The 24,672-nt window shown below is 39.3% G+C and overlaps 1 protein-coding gene across 3 annotated transcripts in view; it reads right to left on the reverse strand.

Annotated features, from left to right (window-relative positions):
• LOC117293177 overlaps nt 1-24,672 on the reverse strand; it is a 44,477-nt gene that overhangs the window by 9,511 nt on the left and 10,294 nt on the right. For all 3 annotated transcript variants that reach the window (XM_033775394.1, XM_033775393.1, XM_033775396.1), the window contains exons 3-14: nt 23,034-23,104; nt 19,111-19,294; nt 16,754-16,828; nt 15,252-15,340; nt 14,359-14,432; nt 13,109-13,164; nt 10,866-10,949; nt 8,453-8,517; nt 7,676-7,756; nt 6,070-6,130; nt 4,879-5,089; nt 877-1,007 (exon numbers count right to left, since the gene is read on the reverse strand). In XM_033775394.1, the coding sequence (XP_033631285.1) occupies nt 877-1,007; nt 4,879-5,089; nt 6,070-6,130; nt 7,676-7,756; nt 8,453-8,517; nt 10,866-10,949; nt 13,109-13,164; nt 14,359-14,432; nt 15,252-15,340; nt 16,754-16,828; nt 19,111-19,294; nt 23,034-23,104 (1,182 nt within the window). The remainder of the gene's footprint in view (nt 1-876; nt 1,008-4,878; nt 5,090-6,069; nt 6,131-7,675; nt 7,757-8,452; nt 8,518-10,865; nt 10,950-13,108; nt 13,165-14,358; nt 14,433-15,251; nt 15,341-16,753; nt 16,829-19,110; nt 19,295-23,033; nt 23,105-24,672) is intronic.

Here is a 24,672-nt window from a genome sequence, read left to right on the forward strand (position 1 = left end):
AAAATGACAGTTGGAATAGAACTAGCTAAAACAGCTACAAGATCGTCTACAGTAAGAAAAACAACTTTTTTAAAGAAACGCTAAGTTTGTGCAGCTTTGTAAAACAAGCAATTGCAACAATTACAGTTGAACAACAGCAACTTTACCAAATTTGTGAGTCTGTTCTCCATTTTGTTCAGCTATATATTGGAATTGGTAAAATGAACATCTTTACTGAATGGACATTTTATTCATGGTTTATTTATTAAAACACTGCAATACAGCGGCTAAAAAGCCGAAATGCACAGTTTACAAAAAAGTCATTGAAAAACATTACTATTATACAGAATACTATTATTTCTAATGAATCTATTCAAGAAACAGCAAGTTTATTTTAAAACAAACAAGGCGAGTTGAGGAGCAACATAACTTGTCACTTTTAAAGACACTGGACACTCTTGGTATTAGTCAAAGACCAGTCTTCTTACTTGGTGTATCACAACAAATGCACAAAATAGCAAACCTGTGAACATTTGAGCTCAATTGGTCGTCGAAGTTGCGAGATAATAATGAAAGAAAAAAACCCTTGTCACATGAAGTTGTGTGCTTTCAGATACTTATATTCGAGACCTCAAATTCTAAATCTGAGGTCTTGAAATCAAATTCGCAGAAAATTCCCTCTTTCTCGAAAATTACCTCTTTCTCGAAAACTAAGTTCCTTCAGGGGGAGCCGTTTCTCACAATGTTTTATACCATCAACCTCTCCCCTGTACTCGTTACCAAGTAGGGCTTTATGTTAATTATTATTTTGAGTATTTACCAATAGTGTCCACTGCCTTTAAAAGAAACAAAAAGTTCACTTGAAAAATACTTTAAGATCTTTTGGCATTGACATACCTCGGTCCACATTCCTGGTTTAAGATTCTGTCGTCTATCAACGATGCTGTCTGGAATACCAGATATTGGAGTCCTCTGCTTGGACGGACTGCTCCCAGCACTCTGCACAGTCGGCGTCGTCAAAAAGGTGGCTGTCAAAAACAAACATAAAACTAATCTATCAATTCTGATTATATAAGTTTGATATTTCATTATAATAGATTTGTTGCCAAGTGTCAAAGACCAGGGGCGGATTGCAATAAAACGGTCTTAGTCAGCAGTCTAAGACCAGTCAGTTATAGCCGACTATCTGCCTTAGACGGTCTTAGCTTAGTCAGTCATTAAGCCTGTTGCAACAAGCCGGTCTTAGATCAGTCGGTGAAAAGTAATGAAGTCGAACAAATGTCCCATAATACTTAGCACTCTGCAGGCACTGGTGGTACGGCTTTGTTCTTATTGCTTTGGTTTAAATCATCGAATATCAAATGTGTGAGTTGTATCATTTTTACTTTTGGGAACATACATTTACGATACAATCACCTTGATCATCATCATAATGCCTCCCATGGGTGTAATCTATTTCTAAAATAAAATCTAATCCTAGAGCTCTTTGTATCAAATCATCTACAACTAACAAATGCAGCGCAATCTTTAAAAACAAAAAACAAAGACCGATTACAGCCAGCTCAGAGCAGGCTTAAGATTTAAGACTGGCTATAATTATAGACCGCGCTGTTGCAATCGGTCTATAATTAAAGACTGTCTAAGCGCGTCTCAAGTTAGCCGGCTATAGCGCATAGACTGGTTTAGACCGCTTGGTGCAATCCGCCCCAGTACTCTCACTTGGTGTATCCCAACAAATGCATAAAATAACAAACCTGTCACAGTTTTGACTCAATTGGTCATCGAAGGTGCAAGAGAATATCCAGTGCCTTCAGAATACTTTCTTCACATATCTAGTGAAACAGACTCAACAGCAATCACAAAAATCTCTGAAAGAATTATTCCAGCGATTAAAGTGAAGCAAAGTCCACATCAATTATAAAAAACTCTGCCGTCACACAGACTTTCTTCCATGTTTGGGGAGATGCAGATTATATGTCACTAAGAAATATCTGTGCCGTTACATAGACTTTCTCCTGTGTTTGGGGAGATGCAGATTATATGTCACTAAGAACAATCTGTGCCGTCACACAGACTTTCTCCTGTGTTTGGGGAGATGCAGATTATATGTCACTAAGAAATATCTGTGCTGTTACACAGACTTTCTCCTGTGTTTGGGGAGATGCAGATTATATGTCACTAAGAAATATCTGTGCTGTTACACAGACTTTCTCCTGTGTTTGGGGAGATGCAGATTATATGTCACTAAGAAATATCTGTGCCGTCACACAGACTTTCTCCTGTGTTTGGGGAGATGCAGATTATATGTCACTAAGAACAATCTGTGCCGTCACACAGACTTTCTCCTGTGTTTGGGGAGATGCAGATTATATGTCACTAAGAAATATCTGTGCCGTCACACAGACTTTCTCCTGTGTTTGGGGAGATGCAGATTATATGTCACTAAGAACAATCTGTGCCGTCACACAGACTTTCTCCTGTGTTTGGGGAGATGCAGATTATATGTCACTAAGAAATATCTGTGCCGTCACACAGACTTTCTCCTGTGTTTGGGGAGATGCAGATTATATGTCACTAAGAAATATCTGTGCCGTCACACAGACTTTCTCCTGTGTTTGGGGAGATGCAGATTATATGTCACTAAGAACAATCTGTGCCGTCACACAGACTTTCTCCTGTGTTTGGGGAGATGCAGATTATATGTCACTAAGAACAATCTGTGCTGTCACACAGACTTTCTCCTGTGTTTGGGGAGATGCAGATTATATGTCACTAAGAAATAGCTGTGCTGTCACACAGACTTTCTCCTGTGTTTGGGGAGATGCAGATTATATGTCACTAAGAAATAGCTGTGCTGTCACACAGACTTTCTCCTGTGTTTGGGGAGATGCAGATTATATGTCACTAAGAAATAGCTGTGCCGTCACACAGACTTTCTCCTGTGTTTGGGGAGATGCAGATTATATGTCACTAAGAAATATCTGTGCTGTCACACAGACTTTCTCCTGTGTTTGGGGAGATGCAGATTATATGTCACTAAGAAATAGCTGTGTTGTCACACAGACTTTCTCCTGTGTTTTGAATAAAACTCTGTTACACCCGTTTCAGACAGGCACGCCAGAGTCGCGCAGAGCCAAATAAATTAAGAGCGACCGTAGGTCGACCCAAATAAATGTTGGTTTCAGACAGGCGAACTTAAAATAACATTTAGATTGGCTCGGCTAATAAAAAGTTTGTCGCCTGAAACCAAAGCGTTCCAGAGTCGTTCCAAACGACTGCAAAAGTTGATCTTTCGACTTCTAGCACGTCCAGTCGCTCAAACGTCAAAATGTTCATGTACTTTAAGTTAGATTTTGGTTCAGCGCGACTCTGGAGCGCCTGTCTGAAACGGGTGTGACCCTTGAAGACTTTCTCTGTCTCACGTTATTCCATAAAACTGGGGTGTGATCCCTGGCTACTGGGCAGCTTATGGATATGGCTTCTGACTGCCACCCCTGAACAAAGATATGGACCAATAGGTATACCAGCACCAAAGGGCTGGATAGCTCAGTTGGCAGAGCACAATTATGTTAACCCTGAGGTTACAGGTTCCAAGTCCAGCGCTAGGCAGTTTTTTCTTTATTTAATCCAAAGAGAAAATGAAAGCTGCCATAAAGTTTTTTGTCCACCGTTGTTTGTTTCTTGGATCACCTCCATGATTTTCAAGGAAGTGAACAAACGGTGCAGGAGGTCTGGAGGTAGTTGGTTCAGACGACATCTATAGCCAGATGCCTGTAGAATCCTATAGAATTTAAATAGGATTCCTATAGGATTCTTATAGTTTTTTTGGCACTTCCTATAAGATTCCTATAGTTTTTAAGGGACTTCCTATAAGATTCCTACAGGATTCTTATAGGTTTTGTGGGGGAATTCCTATAAAATTCCTATAGGTTTATTATAGTTTTTTAGGGGATCCTATAAGATTCCTAATGTCCTGATTCTTATAGTTTTTTAGGGGCTTCCTATAACATTCCTGTAGGATTCTTATAGTTTTTCAGGGACTTCCTATAAGATTCCTATAGGATCTTATAGTTTTTACAGGGAAATCCTATTAGATTCCAATAGTTTTTCAGGGAATTCCTATAAAATTTCTATAAAGATTCTTGAAGGTTTTTTTTGTAAGGGAAGTCACACACTCAAGTCAATTTTTGTCTGGTAAAACCATAAACTATTAAAAAAATAAAAAAATCATTTAAAGGGTGGCTGCAGTGTTTTTTTTATTCATTTAAACGATTAAACATGACTTTTTAAACCTGAAATATTTTTAATTTTTTTTTATTAAATGCGCAAGTATTTTAAAAATGGTTTTCAAGAGATTAAACGATTGCATAAACGTGACGTCGGGCCCCCTGGCTGTGTGCATATAGACACGTGTGCACTGTTTGGCCTGGTACCTAGGCGCGTGTAGTTAGGGACCAGACTCTTTTTGCCGACGATGTGTTTGAATTCCCGACGTGACGTCGATGGTAGGGGCGGTAACAATCCACAAAAGGGGGGGGGGCTTATTGACTTATTCGCTCATTACGCAAGTCAGATATGTCGGGAATAAACAAAACACATTTTATTGATGTTCAATACATACATCAGAAATAAATGACAGCAAAATTAACTGTTTTATTTGAATTCATTGCAGCATCCCTTTAAGTCACACAGACATGTGGAAGGTCAAAGAAATCATTTTGTAGGATTTGAAACTTTGCATGGTGGAAATACAATATGGAAAGGTTTGCGGCACCACCATGTAATGGCTATCTCTAAATGAAGTGGGGTGGTTCTGAAAAGAATCGTTGGTTTCAACTCGACATTTTGATCAGTATGCTCTGAACGTCTTCTGGAGAGAATGATTTTGTCCAAACCTACCTCGTCCTGCCGGTGCCGATAATGATCCCGCAGAGCCTTGAGGTGTTCTTATCTGTGGTATAACCTTCTGATTAGCTCCTGGTCTCTTGTTGTCATGTACCCGACTCATCTCTATGGCCCCCATAGCTTTCTTATACTCCTTGTTATACCGCTTGGTTGGATCAAGGGCGCACACGCCGGGTACCAGTCGCTTTAGAACGTCACACGTTCCCTGCAAAAAAAACATTCTTATAGATTAAGAATAATAGTAATAATAAAGAGTTCTTATAAGCGTTTAATATTAGTGCCCTGGTCATTGGGCCACACGTAACTCTCGTGGGGGACGGAGCGCCGCTGGCCCCCACGAGCCACCTCTCCGACGAGTGTAACGCTCGTGGGAGACGGAGCGCCGCTGGCCCCCACGAGCCACCTCTCCGACGAGTGTAACGCTCGTGGGAGACGGAGCGCCGCCGGCCCCCACGAGCCACCTCTCCGACGAGTGTAACGCTCGTGGGAGACGGAGCGCCGCTGGCCCCCACGAGCCACCTCTCCGACGAGTGTAACACTCGTGGGAGACGGAGCGCCGCTGGCCCCCACGAGCCACCTCTCTGACGAGTGTAACGCTCGTGGGAGATGGAGCGCCGCTGGCCCCCACGCGCTCTCCTCTCCGACGAGTGCCTCCGAATAATAGTAATAATAAAGAGTTCTTATAAGCGTTTAACATTAGTGCCCTGGTCATTAGGCCAATAACATTCTTTTAATCTTTCTCAGCTCCCAGGGGAGTATACAACATGGGCAACACAATATCAACCTCTACCCTCGCAGGTACCCATTTATACCTCCTGAGTGAAGAGAAGCAATTATAGTAAAGTATCTTGCTCAGGGACATAAGTGTCACGACTGGGACACTAACCCAAACTCTGATGACTTAACCACCAGAACTAGAATTCGATGCTCTAAACCACTCGGCCAAGACATCCTAGGTTAACATCTTGGACTACTAGTAAAAGTTTGAAAAAATGTGCATAATACATGTACTTATGACCAGAAATATTTGACAGAATGTGTATGTTTGTGGTCAGAGTTAGGAGCTCGATCAGCCCAAGCCTTGGTTTCGAAAAGGCCAAAAGTTTTAGATATCCAAAATAATTTTTCATATTTAATTTTTTTTATTAGTCTTCAATTACATCTTCAGATTCAACTTCTACTTACTGATTTGACCACATAAATCCAATCATTGCTGTTACTGTCCGGAACAATTACCTGACCAGGTCTGAAAAGAAGGGTGAAAATGTCAAGTTAATCCACACGTAAGTAACTATAATTGAACTATGATGAACCCAAGTGACATGTTTAGCTTCTACCCTAAAGAGGGACCTGCAAACTAAGTGCTAGACGACTCAATTGTTAGAGCGTCGGTGTGGCAGGAGATTCTGCCCCCCCCCCTATAAGGTTTATCGCGAATAGCAAAATATCAAGAGAGGGCACTGTTGAACCCACACAAAGGTATAGGCGTTGCGTGCTCGAATCGTAGAAACTGCATAGAAACCGCCCCATATTCCTCCCCACAATGCATTGCGCCTCTGAATCGCGATAAACCTTATAGATACTGTCCTCCAAAATGGCGAACTATGATAGCGCCCTCTTTTGAATCCTCCTCCTCCAGCCCATGTTAATTTCCCATTGGGGACAGAATCCGCTAGCGGACGGAATTCCCTAACTCCCTGTTAATTAAGAGGTTGCAGGTTCAAGTTCAGATCCAGTAAATTTTTCCTTGTTCAACTCAAAATTATATACAAATGTATCCAGTCAGTTTCCAATTTGGTTTAATACTTGATGTAAATGGTATTGAGTACAAGAATTGACCAACTTGTACATTCATGATGATCATTTAGACTTTCAAGGCCGTTTCATAACAAATTTGCTGATTTGTGCAAAAAATAGTCATAAATTAGATTAAAGTAGGAAAATTATCAAGCCAGTGAAAAGAGGCTTAAATTATTTAGCCGTCACTTAGCCAGGTTTTTTTTCCGTCCGCTCTAAAGCTATGTTCCCACTGGAATTGTTCTTCCTCGGCCACGCAGAAACTTACTGTGACTGGCTTTAATGAAATTCTACTGCGCGCTCCCACCTGGAATTATATTCCCGGGATGTTTGCATAGCGTTATACAGCATGGTCGCGGTATGTTTACAGTGCGTAGCTGTTCCAATTGGACTTTCTAGCAACCCTGTTAAAGCCATTGGACCCTTTCGGTTCAGAAAAAAAAATAAAAGTTCACAGATTTACAAATTACTTACAGGGTTTACAGAAGGCAATGGTGAAAGACTTCTCTTGAAATATTATTCCATGAAATGCTTTACTTTTTGAGAAAACAGCAAAACAATATAAATTCTCGTTAACGAGAATTACGGATTTATTTTAAACACATGTCATGACATGGCGAAACGCGCGGAAACAAGAGTGGGTTTTTCCGTTGTTTTCTCCCGACTCCGATGACCGATTGAGCCTAAATTTTCACAGGTTTGTTATTTGATATAGAAGTTATGATACACGAAGTGTGGGCCGTGGACAACACTGTTTACCGAAAGGGTCCAATGGCTTTAAGTTACAGTGGATGAGGAAGTCTTCCATAACCTCTTTCAGTTAAATCACGGTCGCGGTCGCGGTCGCGTTACATCACGGTCGCGGAAAGTTGACAGGGAGGTCAGTTTGCCAAGCGTTCAGATTGGATTTAACCTTGTCATTTTACCGAAAAGCTGCGGTACATGTACTGGGAACATGGCTTAAGGTACAATGATTGTTCAGGAGAAAACTCACCTGTAGTTCTGAATGCCCCAGTTGACTGGTGAGTCTAGGAGTTTATCCAGACCGCCCCACATCTGGAACACTGGTATTGTGCTAAAGAGAATTCAGGAAAAAAAAACATTAAAAAGGCTTCAGTGTTTCATATGAATGACAAGGAAGAATTTTCACGAATCAGATCGTAGCATCAGTAGCAATGCTGATAACATAACATATAAACAAACTTGTATTTCTCGTTAAGTCATTTATTTTCTTAAACAACAATAAAAACATTTCCAGAAATATACCCAGACTTGTTCACATAAGAGAAAGACGAGCTATATTTGTAGACTAACAGGGCCCAATTTGACGCTCTGCTTACCATCATTATCCGCTTACAAGGCAAGCACCGAATTTCTGTGCTAGCTGTGTAAGCGAAAAAATGCCTAGTACACGCACACAAGCCAAAGTTCTCTGTTAACTTGTGAAATACACTTGACATAATATGAGCAGAATTCCCTGCTTCCGCAAGCGCTGATTATTTGCCTACGGTAAGCAAAGCCATGAAATTGGGGCCCGGTCATCAGAAGTCCCTGATTGGTTTTCAGCCTCACCCTAAAGGCCCCGTCACACAGGCCCCGATAACGAGAACGAAAACGAGAACGATCAAAATGCACGCTCGCGATTGGTTGAATTGCTCCACGCAGAATACGCCCACGTTCATTCAGCCAATCGAGGGCGTGCATTTTTATCGTTATCGTTTTCGTTCTCGTTTACGGGGGCCTGTGTGACCGGGCCTTTAGACCTACTTACCCTAAGTATTCTATACACGCCTCTGGTTTGATATTCAGCTTGGTGTCAAATACTTCAGCATAGTCCTGAAATAAAAGAGTTAAATAAAGTTTTAATAATCAGCACCTACGTGAATATTTAGTCATCTTGTCAGTAAAGACATTCATTTCACCAATTCCAATATTTGGGTGAAAAATTCAGAACAAATTGTTGCGGGACGTTTCACCACTACACTAGTGGCTTCATCAGACTAGCAACTCATCGCAGCTGGTTTTCTGCTTGTATAGTTATCGTAGCAGGGGTCAAAATTAACATTTAAACGTTATGGTAGCCCACAGGACTAGTGATGTCTTTTTTTAGAAACGATTCCGTATGGCGCCACCACTTTTTCATTCGATATGAAATACTATAGTATCTAATTTACCTCAATGAGATATCCCTTTTTGTAAAAATGAGTGAAAAGGTGGTGGCGCCATACGGAAGGTTATCCTTTTTTTTTTACTAGTCCTTCCCATTTTTTGGTAGTCCCAAAAAATGTTTAAAAACAGAACCCCACAAACAAAACAAACCATGCAACTGAGTCGATCATGTTATTGTAGTTTTTAGAAAAATAATTTCTTTTAAAACAAATCCCCTATGAAAACCACTTATTTCACACTTTTTATATATGCCCAATCGATTGGGCAATCTATTGAACACATCCTCAGGTTAAAATAAATAAAATTAATAAATCGTTGAGAAAATGGTGGCAATGCGCGGAAATTTATACCCCATCAATATTCAATCGCAGAGTATATATTATCTTATTTTTTGAATCCTTTGAAAACAATGAAACTAAACGAAAATGAATACCACCAATGACTTATTTTCTTACCGAGCAACGCGTCATCTCATTCTCGGTAGCCGTTCCAGCTGAACCACGGTGTGTGTACATGGCTACGAGTTCACAGCTTAGCCTCAGGTTTAGGCCTCAAATACGTTGTTGTACAGATTGCGTGAACATTATAGGAATCACACTAGTTGCCACATGTAACTTGCATTCACTGATCAGTGCCTTGCACTTGCGTTGCTTGCCATACGGCATTGCGCGGTGAAGGCATTAATATTGTCTGTACTGCATGTATTTCTACCAAGGTGAGTGTCGGCCACCATTATTTTTTATTAAGCAAACCTTAGTCCACGGAGGTAGACATGGTTATAGTCCATGGAGGCAGTGTTAGTCCAACCGAGCTGCAATCAATTTCTTTTACTATTTAAAGATAATTCTTCCCCAAGCCAGTGGGAATAAAGACACGGCCATACCGCTAGTCCTTCTGCTGAAAGCACTAGCCTCGGGCTACTGGACTATTGCTAACTTTGACCCCTGCATAGACAACTATATAGGGTGTGTGGAGCTGGATGTAAAACGCTGTGAAAGTAATAAGATTGACTCAATGCCGACGAGATGAACAAGTTTCCAAAACAGAAAATTCATGAAAATTAAACTTGTATTAGTTTTAATAGTCAACCGATCTTGTCATATACGGCCAACTTTCATTAAATTATTCTCAATTAATCAGATTATCTTCAAACCATGTAAGGTTAATTTAAATCTGAGGACTTTTGTGTTTTGTGTCGAACAAAAAGTACCCAAACCCTTTAAAGACAGTGGACACTATTGGTAATTGTCAAAGACCAGTCTTCTCACTTGGTATACATGTATCTCAACATTTGTATAAAATAACAAACCGAGAGAATAATGAAAGAAGAAAAAAACGCCCTTTTCGCAAAACTTATGCGCTTTAAAATGCTTAAGTTCGAGACCTCAAAATCTAATTCTGAGGTCTCAAAACCAAATTCAAATATTTTAGTGAGAAGTTACTTCTTTCTCAAAAACTACGTTACTTCAGAGGGAGCCTTTTCCCACAATGTTTTGTACTATCAACAACTCTCCATTGATCGTCAACAAGTAAGTTTTTATGCTAACTTTTATTTTGAGTAATAACCGATAGTGTACAATACCTTTAAAGGGTAAAGGTACCTATGTACCTTTTGTAGGACAAAAAACACAATGTCCGCAGATTTTTACTAAACTTACACAGTTTGAAGATAATGATAGTGGAAAGCTTCCCTAAAAATATTAAGTGCTGAGGTGCTGTAGTTTTTGGGAAATGAGTAAAACAATGTCATGAAAATAATTTCCGTCTCATGAGACGAAAATTATAAGCATTTACAAATGTATTTTCATGACATTATTATACTCATTTCTCAAAAAGTACAGCACCTTTAGTAAGTAATATTTGAAGGGAGGCTTTCCACTTTCATTTTCTTCAAACCCTATAAGTTTAATGTAAATCTGTGGACATTTTGAAAAAGTACCTGAATCCTTTAAGGGACTATTTTTGTGCCGTTTACCCTGGCTCTTTGTTAGACTAGGACAGGAATTCTGACTTACCTCCGAATGAAGGCAAAACATCTCCACCTTGTTCTTGGTCATCACTGTACTCGTTCTTTTACTTCCTCGTATTAAATCCACCTCCTATGTTTGCAAAAAAACACAATAATAATAACAATGATAATCAGTGTTGTAGCCACGGCCACATCAGGGCTAGATAGTTCAGTTGGTAGAGCACCAGTGTGTTAACCCTGAGGTCACAGGTTTGAGTCCAGCTCGAGGCAGTTTTTCTTTGATTAATGCAAAGATAATATGGATACATGGATGTTCAGACAGCGTACTAAGTTATACCCGTACCGGTTTCAACTTTCGAGGTGGTCCTAAAAAGTTACTCCTCTTGCCTTCAGACAGCACCAAGTTCAACCAGTTTTAAGAGGTCAAAGCAGACGCGACAACATCCCGTTTATTGTTGTGTTCATTGGTTACCGCGTGTTTACATAGTTATCACTGAGGTCAATGGGTCATCTGTTGTGAGTTAAACCTGATGTGGTCTTTTTTATTCTGTCCACACACAGCGTTAAAAGATAAACTGGAAGCGGTCCAAAAATAAACCCCCTGGCTCGGCGGTCTTACTTTTGCGGGTTGAACCCGATTCAGACTAAACTTTAGAACTGGGCCCAATTTCATAGAGCTGCTAAGCACAAAAATTTGCTAAGCATGAAATTTCTTCCTTGATAAAAACAGGATTACCAACCAAATTTCAATTTGTTGCCTATTCCTTGTTACTGGTATTCAACTGTTGTTTGCTCATCCTGAAAATCCTGTTAAAATTTGGTTGGTAATCCTGGTTTTATCAAGGAAGAAATTTCATGCTAAGCAAATTTGTATGCTTAGCAGTTCTATGAAATTGGACCTTGTTCAGACACACAGAGTTGAACTCGGTTGGGTTGAACCATGAGATAAACCAACTTTAGTACTGTGTCTGAATGACCTGAATGGAAAGCAACCGTAAAGTTTTGTGTCCACCTATGTCATGGTCTTCAAGGAAGAAGAAAAATTAATGGTGCAGGCGAGACTTTCAAAATTTCCCAAGTCATCAACAAATTTGTTGACCAAATATCGTTTTAAATGATTATTGGTTTGCAAATATTTATCAACTTTCATTTCTGAGTGAGTAACTTTCTTGCTTATCTTTATTCTTGCGAATGCAGATCAGCAGTTGGCAACTTTATTGGTGGGCGAGTGTGTGGAGGGAAGGGGGGAGGGTGGGCAACTTTGTAAGCTGGCAAGATTGTTCGTACAGTGGAATAACTTAATCTGTGAAATTTGTACTCAATTGGTCATCACGGTTGCAAGAGAACAATGAAAGAAAAACACCCTTTTTTTCACAATTTTGTTTGCTTTCCGATTCATAGTGAAAGGCTTCAGGAATGAAGTCTTTTAATATTTCAATGAAAAATTACCTCTTTCAAAAAAACTTCAGAGGGAGCTGTTTCTCATCAACAGCTCTCCATTGCTTGTTACGAAGTAAGTTTTTATGCTAACAATTATTTTGAGTAATTACCAATAGTGTCGATGTCCTGTGCCTTTAACTTGGCTTCATCACATTCCTGTGTTTAGAGGAAAGTTCTTACTCATAAAAAGTAGATTATCATATGGTGTTACCGCAAACCCAAATACGTGGTCATTCCACCATGCCACGCTTCAAAAATAATAATTCATAAATACCTTAGACAGTTTCGTGGAGAGCGCGTCACGTGGGTGTGTATAAACCTTTGTTTATGACCAGTAAAAAGTGTTAAAGCATGGGCGTGACACGCGGACTTGCACCTGTGCTTATAAGACAGTTTCTTCATTTCTATTGGTCGAGAGCAACGGCCGGGACAGTTGTGCAACATCACGCGATACGCGCACAGCATTCCCTTATAAGGAGTTGTTACCCGATCAGGCCGAGGGCCTTACTGAGGGGTGTTGTGTTGAAGAAATCATTGAACAATTATAATTTTACTTTTTGACCAAAAGTGTTGATGTTTTTTGACCGAATAGGTATTTATGAATGGGAATCAAAGTGTGTTGAATTGGTTTTCAACTAGTGGTTTACACCCGCCGAGGCCTGGTTCTTGATAATTTACCTCGACTTCGCCTCAATAAAATTATCAAGAACTGGGCCTCGTTGGGATTAAACCACTAGTTGAAAACCTCTTCACCACACATTGATTCCCTTAGTAAGCTTTTTTTAAGAACACAGTGTACAAGAAGTGGCAGTACTAATTGGAAATCTTAATTGTGATTGTACAACTTACCCCAAATTTATCTCCCTTATTCAGCAAGTATGATTGTCCTGCAAGAGTTTCCGTTACTGTTGAAAAAAGAAGAGTAAGAAATGTTGTTATGCGTAGACCTTGCAACTTTCTGCAAACCACATACATACACTGGAGGACGTCCGCCCGAGGTCATACTTAAGTTAAAACGTAGCTCCACATACCTTGCAGGACTAAATACTTTGATGGGCTTTGATACAATTCTAAGCATGTATTTTATTATGATTTCGAAACATATCAACCTTTCCCCCACATTGCCCTGCAAAAATGACCTCTCCTGGCCAAACCAGAGGGGGCATACTATATTTGTTAATTTGCCTGAAATAAATAAATAATAACAATAATAATTAGTTCTAAAATAGCGCATTTCACAAAAACTGTCTAAATGCCCTTCCCTTTATATAAGTGCCCTGGTGTCGATTTCCCAAAGAGTTAAGATTGATCTTAAAGGCAGTGGACACTATTGGTTATTACTCAAAATAATTATCGGCATAAAACCTTCCTTGGTAATGAGTAATGGGGAGAGGTTGATAGTATAAAACATTGTGAGAAACGGCTCCCTCTGAAGTGCTGCACTTTTCAAGAAAGAAAAAATTTTCCACAAATTTGATTTCGAGACCTCAAATTTAGAATTTAGAAATCAAGCATCTGAAAGCACACTTTGTGTGACAAGGGTGTTTTTTCTTTCATAGTTATCTCACAACTCCGATGACCAATCAAGCTCAAATTTTCACAGGTTTGTTATTTTATGCATAATGTTGATATACAGAGAGTGAGAAGACTTTTCTTTGACAATTACCAATAGTGTCCACTGCCTTTAACTGCCAATCAAGCACAGTTGCTAAGTTAAGTGTGTTGTCACAACACAAATCACTATGGTAACTTTTTCCTAATTATTTGTCTTGCTATGAATTGTATTGCTTTGTGAAATCAGCCCCCTGGTCATTGGGCCAATTACATTCCTTTAATCTTTCTCAGCTCCCTGGGGAGTACACAACCTGTGCACTGTAGCGCTCTGAAGGCTTTTTCATATACACAGTATCAACCTCTACCCACGGAGTACCTATTTATACCCCTGGGTGGAGAGAAGCAATTATAGTAAAGTATCTTGCTCAAGGACACAAGTGTCATGACAGTGAACCCACACTGTGATGACTAAACCATCAGAGCTAGAATTTGTTGTTCTTTCTCCACTCGTCCATAACACCCTGTGAGAGTCAATCCAAACTTACAACTTCCAGAGAGAACGATGTACACTCCTTCAGCCTCCTGGCCCTCCTTGATGACGACACGATTAGGGCCATATCTACAATGTCAAAAAATAAAGACAAATTAATTTAGGGTCACTCAGAATTAAACTGTAAACTCCGAACCCGATGAGTCTCAGAGAACTCTGCGTGCTGTTAAAGGAAAGGTACACGTTGGGTAATTGTCAAAGACCAGTCTTCTCATTAGGTGTATCCCAACATAAGCATAAAATAACAAGCCTGTGAAAATTTGAGCTCAATTGGTCAAATCGAAGGTGCGAGAAAATATTGGGAGAAACAACACCCTTGTTGGACGAATTTGTGTGCTTTCAGATAGGAATAAAAGACTTCTAGCTAGAAGTCTTTTATTATTTTAGTGAGAAATTACCTCTTACTCAAAATTTATGCTACTTCAGAGGGAGCCGTTTCTCACAATGCTTTTTACTATCAACAGCTCTCCAATGCTCGTTACCAAGTCAGTTTTTAAGTTAATATTTGTTTTGAGTAATTACCAAACTTATACCTACCATTTAACAAAGTAAATGCTGGAGATAACAATTCCGAAAGTTCTCCATAAAAACGTCAGTCACATTTTTAATAATAGGCGACCAATCATTGCACTGTGCATGGCCATTTTGAACTTTACGAGGTGTGACATTTTTTATGTATCAAACCTTTTTACCTGGTATTATTTTAAAATTTGCGCAGGATACCTCGGGAGCAAACTTTGAACACTGCCCGATCTTTGTCGTTCATCCACAAACTGATTCTCACACTTGTTGTGAAATTATGCAGTTTGAAGAGAAGTTATGTCCAGAGGTTAAAAGTTCAAAGTAGGGTTCTGCTAGATCTGAACTTCTGTCTAAAGGGTTACTTACTCATCATACCAGGCGTATTCACACATTTTCTTCTGAACCTCAGGAGGGTATTTGGCAAATTCCTCAACATGTTGCATACTTCTCACAATCTGTCATTAGAAATCATAATAATATGAATAATTAAAACTTATAAAGGGCCATCTATCTTGCAGACTTAAAACAAAAACTAGAGAGAGTAATAAAACAAGATTACATCAATAGAACTGTAAGTAAAAGCTTTTCTCAATCTATACAGTACAACGAAAAGAACAAAGGGAGATTGGAGGATGAATTCCAGTAGTACCATTTTGTCCCCCCCAAAAGTCAGATAAGTCTTGTAGCAGGAAGTAATGGCGAGCTCACCATAATCAGGGGTTTGCATGTAATTCACATTCAATCGTGTGAACAAAAAACAACATTTTTCTTTGTACACTTTTAGGGGGAGGGAGGGATTATTAAAAAAAAAAGTCTGTTGTTTGCTCGTGAAAATGTTGAAAATTGTGAATGGTCTGTAAGTGTGAACAGTTTAAAAAAAATTGAAGCCAGATGGCAAACAGACCACAGACTTTTAACTTACCAAAATTAATAAATTAGTTCTAAATTACTAAATTACAAAATGATATTTGGGCAACAAATTTGTCTGGAGGGCCAGCAATGTTCATTTTCTGCACAGGCCTATAGGCTTCATTTTCGAAATGGGCAAGGGCACCTCTGAGGCATTTTCTACTAAGTAAAAAGGGCACCCTTTGGATGAGGAAATTGTAAATCTCTACTGGATCATTTCAAGGGGGCATGGAGGCAGTTGCCTTTGTTGCCTCCGTGAGGTATCAGCTAGGGGTGCTACATGTTGTACTGTTCCTGTCAGCTAATAATAACAACTGCATTTCTATAGCGCCTAACACCTCCAAAAAAGCAAGTCTCTAAGCGCTCAAAGGAACAAAGGAATAATTATGTGTCAGTGAATTGAACTGAAATGTTTTGAGAAGGTTCTTAAAACTTGAGATAGTGGTAGCTTGTTTGATGTGTAGAGGGAGATTGTATTTTTTAGCAATTTTATTTAATTTTGACTCTGTATTATGTAATATGTTCCCTTTCCTTTAGATTCAACACAATACTTTTAGGGCAGTAATCACAACTACATTATCTTGTCCTGTATATATTTGGTTTGCGGTTACACCATATGTGTATCTACTTGCCAGGTAGAGTTTGTTCTTAGAGAACTGTCTTTCTTTATTCTACTGCGAAGTAGATTTATCGGATGTTTGGGAGACTTCTCACTTGTGCAAAGAACTTTACTGCCTTTTAGCTATTACCCGGGCGGAAGGTATAGAAAATTGGCTAGGACTACTACTACTTTAGCTTATAGGATCGTAATTAACTGCACTACCGCTGAGTCACTTCTTGGATTGGTCTTAACATTTCGACTATCTTGCTCTAGTCATCGGCAGTCTCCATTGACGCAAACCAAATATATTATTGATACCTCACCATGCAAACTGGATTTTAGTTTTTTGTTTACTTACATTTTCTATTTGTTCCTTGGTCCTTTCCTCTTCTGGTAGCATTAGAAGTTCCTTGATTTTCTTGGGAATTCCTTCCTGTCAAGTGTCAACACATCAATATGTCATTTATGTAAATAACTGTTATCTTAAAGGCACTGGACACTATTGGCAATAATTACTCAAAATAATTGTTAGCATAAACACTTCGTTGGTAACAAGCAATTGAGAGCTGTTTATAGTATAAAACATTGTGAGAAACGGCTCCCTCTGAAGTATCATAGTTTTGGAGAAAGAGGGAATTTCTCACTCACCTGAAACCTTTTATTATTAGGCATCTGTTAGCACATAAAATTGTGCAACAAGGGTGTTTTTTCTTTAATTATTTGTCTTCAACTTCGATGACCATTTGTGCCAAAATTTCCACAGGTTTGTTATTTTATGCATAAATATGTTGGGATTAACTTAACACCAAGTGAGAATACTGGTCTTTGACAAATACCAAAGATATCCAGTGCCTTTATTCGTATATAAGAATTCAGTTCTGTGGCTTGTCGACTAGACTCAAGCTTTGGGACTCGAACCCTGATCAGCAACATTCCTGATCAGCAGAGTGTGGGTTCGAGTTCCATTATTGGCACGTCCTTAGCAAAACATTTGCCTTTAGATGGGACATTAAGCTACAGGTCCTGCACATAAGCAAAGAACCCAGTCATTTATCATTAAGAGAAGTTTTTTTCTGGTGTGACTTGTTGGATTGCTCCTCTGCAACCGTCACATGGTGCAATAGTATTTCAAACCTAGCCTTGAGACACCCAAAGGTGTGATGTTAGCTTCATAAGAACTTACAATACATGTATCATTATTATTTTTATTATCAATATTTTATGTTATCACAGCGTGCAAGAGAATGATCACATTTTCCTTTGTGCCGGTAACTCCTCGAGTCGGGCTAGGTCCCCTAGCCAGGCTAGGTCCCCTAGCCTTAGATCTCAAGGGTCTGTTTCAGGATCCTTGCTGTTCCCAAAAGCACCACCTTCTGCAATCAGATCTACCCTCACATTTGTCCCTTATTCATCAAGATTTTTGTTCAGTGTTTTCAGATGGTCCCAGAAGCTTCAACCACTACAGTGACTACTCTCAGTTTAATAGTAATTAATAAATAATAATATCAAAGTCTTATAATATAGCGCACGTATCTACCAAACAAGGTACTCAAGGCGCTGAGTAGAATACAAACTTTCAGAATGATACATGTAGGTTAATTGCAGTGATGACTTTTGAAAGCCAATTATTTAGCACCTACGTGTAATAAGGGTTGACAAGGTGCTACGGCGCATACAGAAGCCACAGCCAGGAACAACGGGGCGAACCCCTTCTCTTTTCAAAAAGGGCACTTGGTTCTTTTACATGCGTTACACAACACATGGGACCAACGGCTTTACGTCCCATCCGAAGGACGAAGCAATGGTTAAGTGTCTCGGTTTTAAAGGACACAAGTGCCATGGCTGGGGATTCGAACCCACACTCAGCTGATCAGAAACACCACAGTTTTTAATTTGGTGCTCTTAACTGCTTCATAGAGCTGCTTCAGCACAAAAAGTGGCTAAGCGCAAAAGAATTTTGCATCAGAATAAAGTTACCAGCCAAACTACCATGTCTCTTGTACAATATGTCGCCGGTATCATGCTCATTTTTTTAATAATAATTTTCTGCTTTTAAGCAGCTCCATGAAATTTGACCCAAGGCTCAGTTTCATAAAGCTGCTTTAAAAGCAGAACATAATTGCCAAAAACAGTTTCTGCCAAGCAAGCATTAGCAGTTTTGACATGGCAGTTTGGCTGCAAAGTTATTCTGGTAAGCATAATTTTGCTGTGATTAGCACATTTTGCTTACAAGTGCTTTTAAAAAGACACTGGACTTTTGGTAGTTGTCAAAGACCTGTCTTCTCAGTTCGTGTATCGCAACATACATAAAATAACAAACCTGAGAAAATTTGAGCTCAATTGGTCGTCGATGTTGCGAGATAATAATGAAAGAAAAAAACACCCTTGTCACTAGTAGCTGTGTGCTTTCATATGCTTGATTTCGAGACCTCAAAATCTAAATCTGAGGTCTCAAAAGAAAATTTGTGGAAATTTACTTTTTTCTTTAAACTTTGTTACTTCAGAGGGAGCTATTTTTCACAATGTTTTATACTATCAACAGCTTTCCATTGCTTATTACCAAGTCAGTTTTCATGCTAACAATTAGCAGCTCAATGAAAATTGACCCCTGTCTTCAACATCATTATACAGTATTATTTTTACTATGATTATCAGAGCCATACTTCCAAATCTTCAAAACGTCATTTTAAATTAAATTGGAATGAATTCACTTACCCCTCTCTTTGAAAAGCGCTGATATTCGGAGGCATCAAACGTCATATCAGGGTAGGCTGAGCTGATGATCCCGCGGGGTAACGTCCCATCATTGCCGGTCCGTTTCGCTTCGTTCTCTGCCTCTGCCATTATCGTCTGGACTACTTCCAAGAGGCTGCCTTTCAGAGCGTTCTCTGAAGCTGACCTTTAGGTTGGAGAAACAAGATAAAGTGAGTTAATAGTACATAATGAATGCATTTTGTGCATGCATTATCGTAGAAAATAATTAACAAGGTGAAAACTGTAAATTAATAGTACATTGTAATGAATGTGCACCGAATTCAAACTCTGGTGTTCTGATCAGCAGAGTGTGGGTTCGAATCCCCAGCCGTGACACTTGTGTCCTTAAGCAAGACACTTAAAGACAGTGGACACTGGTAATTGTCAAAGACTACTCTTCACAGTTGATGTATCTCAACATATGCATAAAATAACAAACCTGTGAAAATTTGAGCTCAATTGGTCGTCGAAGTTGCGAGATAATAATGAAAGCAAAAAACCCTCTTGTCACACGAAATTGTGTGCTTTCAGATGCTCGATTTCAAGACCTCAAATTCTAAATCTGAGGTCTCAAAATCAAATTCATGAAAAATTACTTCTTTCTCAAAAACTACATTACTTCAGAGGGAGCCGTTTCCCACAATGTTTTACACTACCAACCTCTCCCCATTTCTCGTAATCAAGTAAGGTTTTATGATAATAATTATTTTGAGTAATTACCAACAGTGTCCACTGCCTTAAACCATTGCTTCATCCTTTGAATGGGACGTAAAGCCGTTGGAACCCAGTGCACTTATCTCAAAAAGAGAAGGGGTTCGCCCCAGTGTTCCTGGCTGTGGCTGATGCGTCAAAGCACCTCGTAAACCCCTAGATAAGGTGCTACATAATTGGGTCTCTGAATTCATCACTGCACTTTTTGAAAGTTTGTATGTTACCCAGCGCCTTGAGTACCTTGTTTGGTAGATACGTGCACTATAAGACTTCGATATTATTATCTGGACTACTCCATTTCGTCCTGTCTCTTAAAAATAATTGACAATAAACACAAATTTATTCCAAAACTTGTACACCTCACACTGTAATAAAAAAACTTCCAAAGATAGGGATGGCTCCATGGATACATAAATCTTGTCTGCCTCAACAAGGCCTTGAGAAACGGACGGGGAACTATTACTGTGGAAAAGACCCCGCAAAGCGTTCAATAAGTATCAATATTGGACTCCAATGTGAAATTATGGAGCGGATGGGAAACTATTTAGAGGCTGCAATTATGGATTGACACATTGTTTAAAGGCAGTGGACACTATTGGTAATTACTCAAAATAATTATAGTATAAAACCTTTCTTCGTGACGAGTAATGGTGAGAGGTTGATGGTATAAAACATAGTGAGAAACGGCTCCCTGTGAAGTGCCATAGTTTTCGAGAAAGAAGTAATTTTCCACGAATTTGATTTTGAAACCTCAGATTTAGAACTTGAGGTCTCGAAATCAACCATCTAAACGCTCACAACTTAGTGTGACAGGGGTGTTTTTTCTTTCATTATTATCTTGCAATTTCGATGACCGAATGAGCTCAAATTTTCACAGGTTTGTTATTTTATGCATATGTTGAGATACACCAGCTGTGAAGGCTCCAGAGTCTTTGACAATTACCAATAGTGTCAACTGCCTTTAAAACACAATTCCACCACTCAATCTACTTTAATGTGCACTTAAATCATCAAAACAGTCCACTCTCCAGTTGTGCTGAAGTCAAGGTAATCATCACTAAACCTCAATACGCCACCAAAAAAGACAACAGAAAGTTTGTCTTGACTACTGACCATGATGACCAACTCAACTGTGATAGTGCCATGTCCGATTCTAATTTTGACAGTCTGTTTTCGATACTGCAACAAGAGCTTAAAAAAACGAGATATGGTAATCAAAATAAACTTGACACAGTAATTAGCAATCAGCAATCTCTTCTTTCAAGAATGGCAACAATTGAAGACAAATACCTATTGTGTAGGCTCTTGAGAAATCTGTTGTTTTAACCAAATTCAACGAAACAAATTCTGAACTGGAGTCATTGAGAAGTAAAATCCTTCAACTAGAGGAGTCAAATCTACATCAGGAGAGATACTCAAGAAGCCTCAACTTAAGATTTGGAGGCATTCCCGAGCTTGAACATGAAAAAAACCCAAGGAAACACCTTCTGAACTGGAGTCAATGAGAAGTAAAATCCTTCAACTAGAGGAGTCAACTCTACATCTGGAGAGAAACTCAAGAAACTTCAACTTAAGATTTGGAGGCATTCCCGAGCTTGAACACGAAACCCCATTCTACCCTTACGACATACATAATAAAGGAAATTCTTACGATAAATGTGATCTCCAACCAGAGATGGTCTATTTTTGATACTCCGACAAGAGCTTTAAGAAATCTGGTATTCATAACAAACTTGACACAGTAATTAGCAATCAGCAATCTCTTCTTTCAAGAATGGCAACAATTGAAGACAAACACCCAGAGCTTGAGAAATCAGTCGTTTTCACCTCCCAAGCTGTTGATGACTATGCAGAATGAGAACACAGCATTATCAACTAACCTCAAAGAAACAATTTCTGAACTAGAGTCAATGAGAAGTAAAATCCTTCAACTAGAGGAGTCAACTCTACAAATGGAGAGATACTCAAGAAGCTTCAACTTAAGATTCAACTTAAGATTCAGAGTCATTCCCGAGGTTCAACATGACACCCATTATATCCTTATGACAAAATAAAGGAAATTAAAGCTAATAAATAAGATTTTCAACCACAGTTAGAAAGAGCTCATCGATCTGGACGCATCCCGAATACACCCACTGACAAGCCTCGGCACATCTTGGTCAAGTTCTTATATCGCCCTGAACGACAAGCAATCATGGAATGAGGCGAAGAAGCCCTATGTGAAACTCTTCTGTGTTTACTGACGAGGACCTTTTCACCTTACCAACCAAAGGAAATTCCAAGTATCCCATCATTGAAGATCTTGAAATCAGGAAAGAAGGTGTTCTCAAGCAGTTACAACAACTTAATTGCAACAAAGCTGGAGGACCAGGCACTATTCATGATTGGTCAGAATGTTTAAACAGGTGCAGCCAATCAAACGTTGCTGTTGGACTAGAGCCCGGCATCTATAAAGTGCCACATCGGAGGCTAGCACTCAAACTAGTATCCGGGGAAATACACTGAGGTAGATTTAAGCCAGTCCTTAATAATCGGTGTAATGAAATCGCACGGGACCCTCATTTGCAGTGCTCGTGTGAATGGGCCTTTGGCTTCTAATCTTTTGACTGGAAAAAACCCCAAAGCACTTAAAACCCTCTTTGGTTCCTATGCAACTGCGCTACATTGTCGGTCCACACTTCCAAGCATTTTCCGAAGCATCCTAGAGTAACTATCCATGAAAAGGAGGAAAAGAGGAAAACCGGGCAAAAACAAGAGGAATTTTCAGATAACATTCATACTTTTGTACACAGAAAGTGAAGGGAAAAAAAGAGGAAAATCAAAACCCCAAAAAGAGGAAAATCAGCTGAAAAGATGAAGTCTCACATGCCTGTAACCAATATCAAACTCTATACAATGCAAAACTTGTATATTTTTTTCCCGTAATTCGCCCGCGCTTGAGTTGTAACTGATACATGTATTGTCAGCAAGTGCTGACAGCGGCCCTCCTCTGACATTCAATGGGAGACTTTTGAGTTGCAGCCTTAACAGGACTTTATGGATTTCGTTGAGGCTCTGCGCCTGCACGCACATGCTCAGTATTGCGTAGGTCTGAGCATGGGCACTACTGGCAAGAACTGTGAAAAAGGGACCGACGAAACATCTCCCATTTTTATTGGATGTCGTTGACTTACCTCATGTAGCTGATGCATGCCATACACAACCATCTTACAGCATTGGCTTTTAATTTGAATCTGTCATAGGGCTGTAAACAAGAAATGAGAAAACACTTACGTCATGGTATGTTCATAAATTATTAAAAACCACAAGAGAAACTGTCTTGGTACATTTTAAATTTACTAGAGTGTCAATATTGTTGTTTGACGGTGCTAGTCAGAAGACATGCCCATGGATATAACCGTTAACTGCCGTGTACGGGGATCACATCAAAATTGCAAGTCGATACAACCTGGGAAGCGGCAGCCACGGGATGCAATTTTATTTCAGATAATAAAATAATGTCAAGCAAAAATTTACTAGAGTGAACCCCAGACTTGCCCTTAAACTTAATGATTTCAGACTTGCATTCATTGACTAGGGAATTATCATTGTCTTGGGACTTGCCCTTTGATGACTTAAGATTTAGCTATAAAAGAGTTTGCTGTTGGAACATCCCCTCAATGACTTCAGACTTGCCCTCAGTTACTTTAGACTTGTCTGCAATGACTTTACAGACTTTCCCTAAACGACTTCAGACTAATGCTCACTGAATTCAGACTTGCCCCACATTACTTCAGACTTGCCCTCAATGACTTTAGACTGCCCTAAATGACTTCAGACTAGTGCTCACTGAGTTCAGACTTGCACTCAATGACTTCAGACTTTCCCTAAACGACTTCAGACTAATGCTCACTGAATTCAGACTTGCCCCACATTACTTCAGACTTGCCCTCAATGACTTTAGACTGCCCTAAATGACGTCAGACTAATGCTCAATGAATTCAGACTTGTCCTAGTGACTTCAGACTTGCACTCAATGACTTCAGACTTGCCCTAAAGGACTTCACAATTGCCCCACATGACTTCAGACTTGCCATCAATGAGTGCAGACTAACGCTCACTAAATTCAGACTTGCCCTCAAGGACTTCACACTTGCCCTCAAGGACTTCAGACTGGAGATTGCACTGTTTAATTCTTATCAACTTTGATGAAAGGGGGCACACATGTATCTCAAAACTTGTCAAGCTTTTACTTTCATAACTCTTGGCTTGATGTGGATATTATGACACAAAATGTCAACTTTTCCATTGACCAGTGGTACGCAGTGCAGGCTTGCCTGCCAAAAAAATCAAAAGAATGCACAAGGTCACACTTATTGTAAACAAAGGTCACCTGGTCTAGAATTCATGAGGAACAAGACAACTGCTAACAGTATTTAATATTAACTTCGAAACATGATTTGGTTGCAATTTTACGTGCACTCTAGTCTTGCATTTATTCGCCCTGGCGTTAAAATTAAAAGGGTAAGAAGTTTTAACATTTTTTTAACCATTACTTTTTTCCCCAATTTTGCAGACAAAACTTCAGAAAAATTGCCATGCCCAAAATATAACTATTTTTTTTAATGTTTGGCACCTTGTTTTTTTGATAGCTTATAAATCTTCACAAAAAATAATAGACAAATTTCAGTATCCTCCTATTACATGTTTGTTTTAAAATAAATTAGTGTAGTTTTAACTCAAATGAGAATATTCATTTTGACTAAAGACACCGGACACCTTTGGTAATTGTCAAAGACCAGTCAAATAACAAATAAACTGTGAAAATTTGAA

The sequence above is a fragment of the Asterias rubens genome, chromosome 8 (assembly GCF_902459465.1).
Source record: "Asterias rubens chromosome 8, eAstRub1.3, whole genome shotgun sequence".
Taxonomy (NCBI): Eukaryota; Metazoa; Echinodermata; class Asteroidea; order Forcipulatida; family Asteriidae; genus Asterias; species Asterias rubens.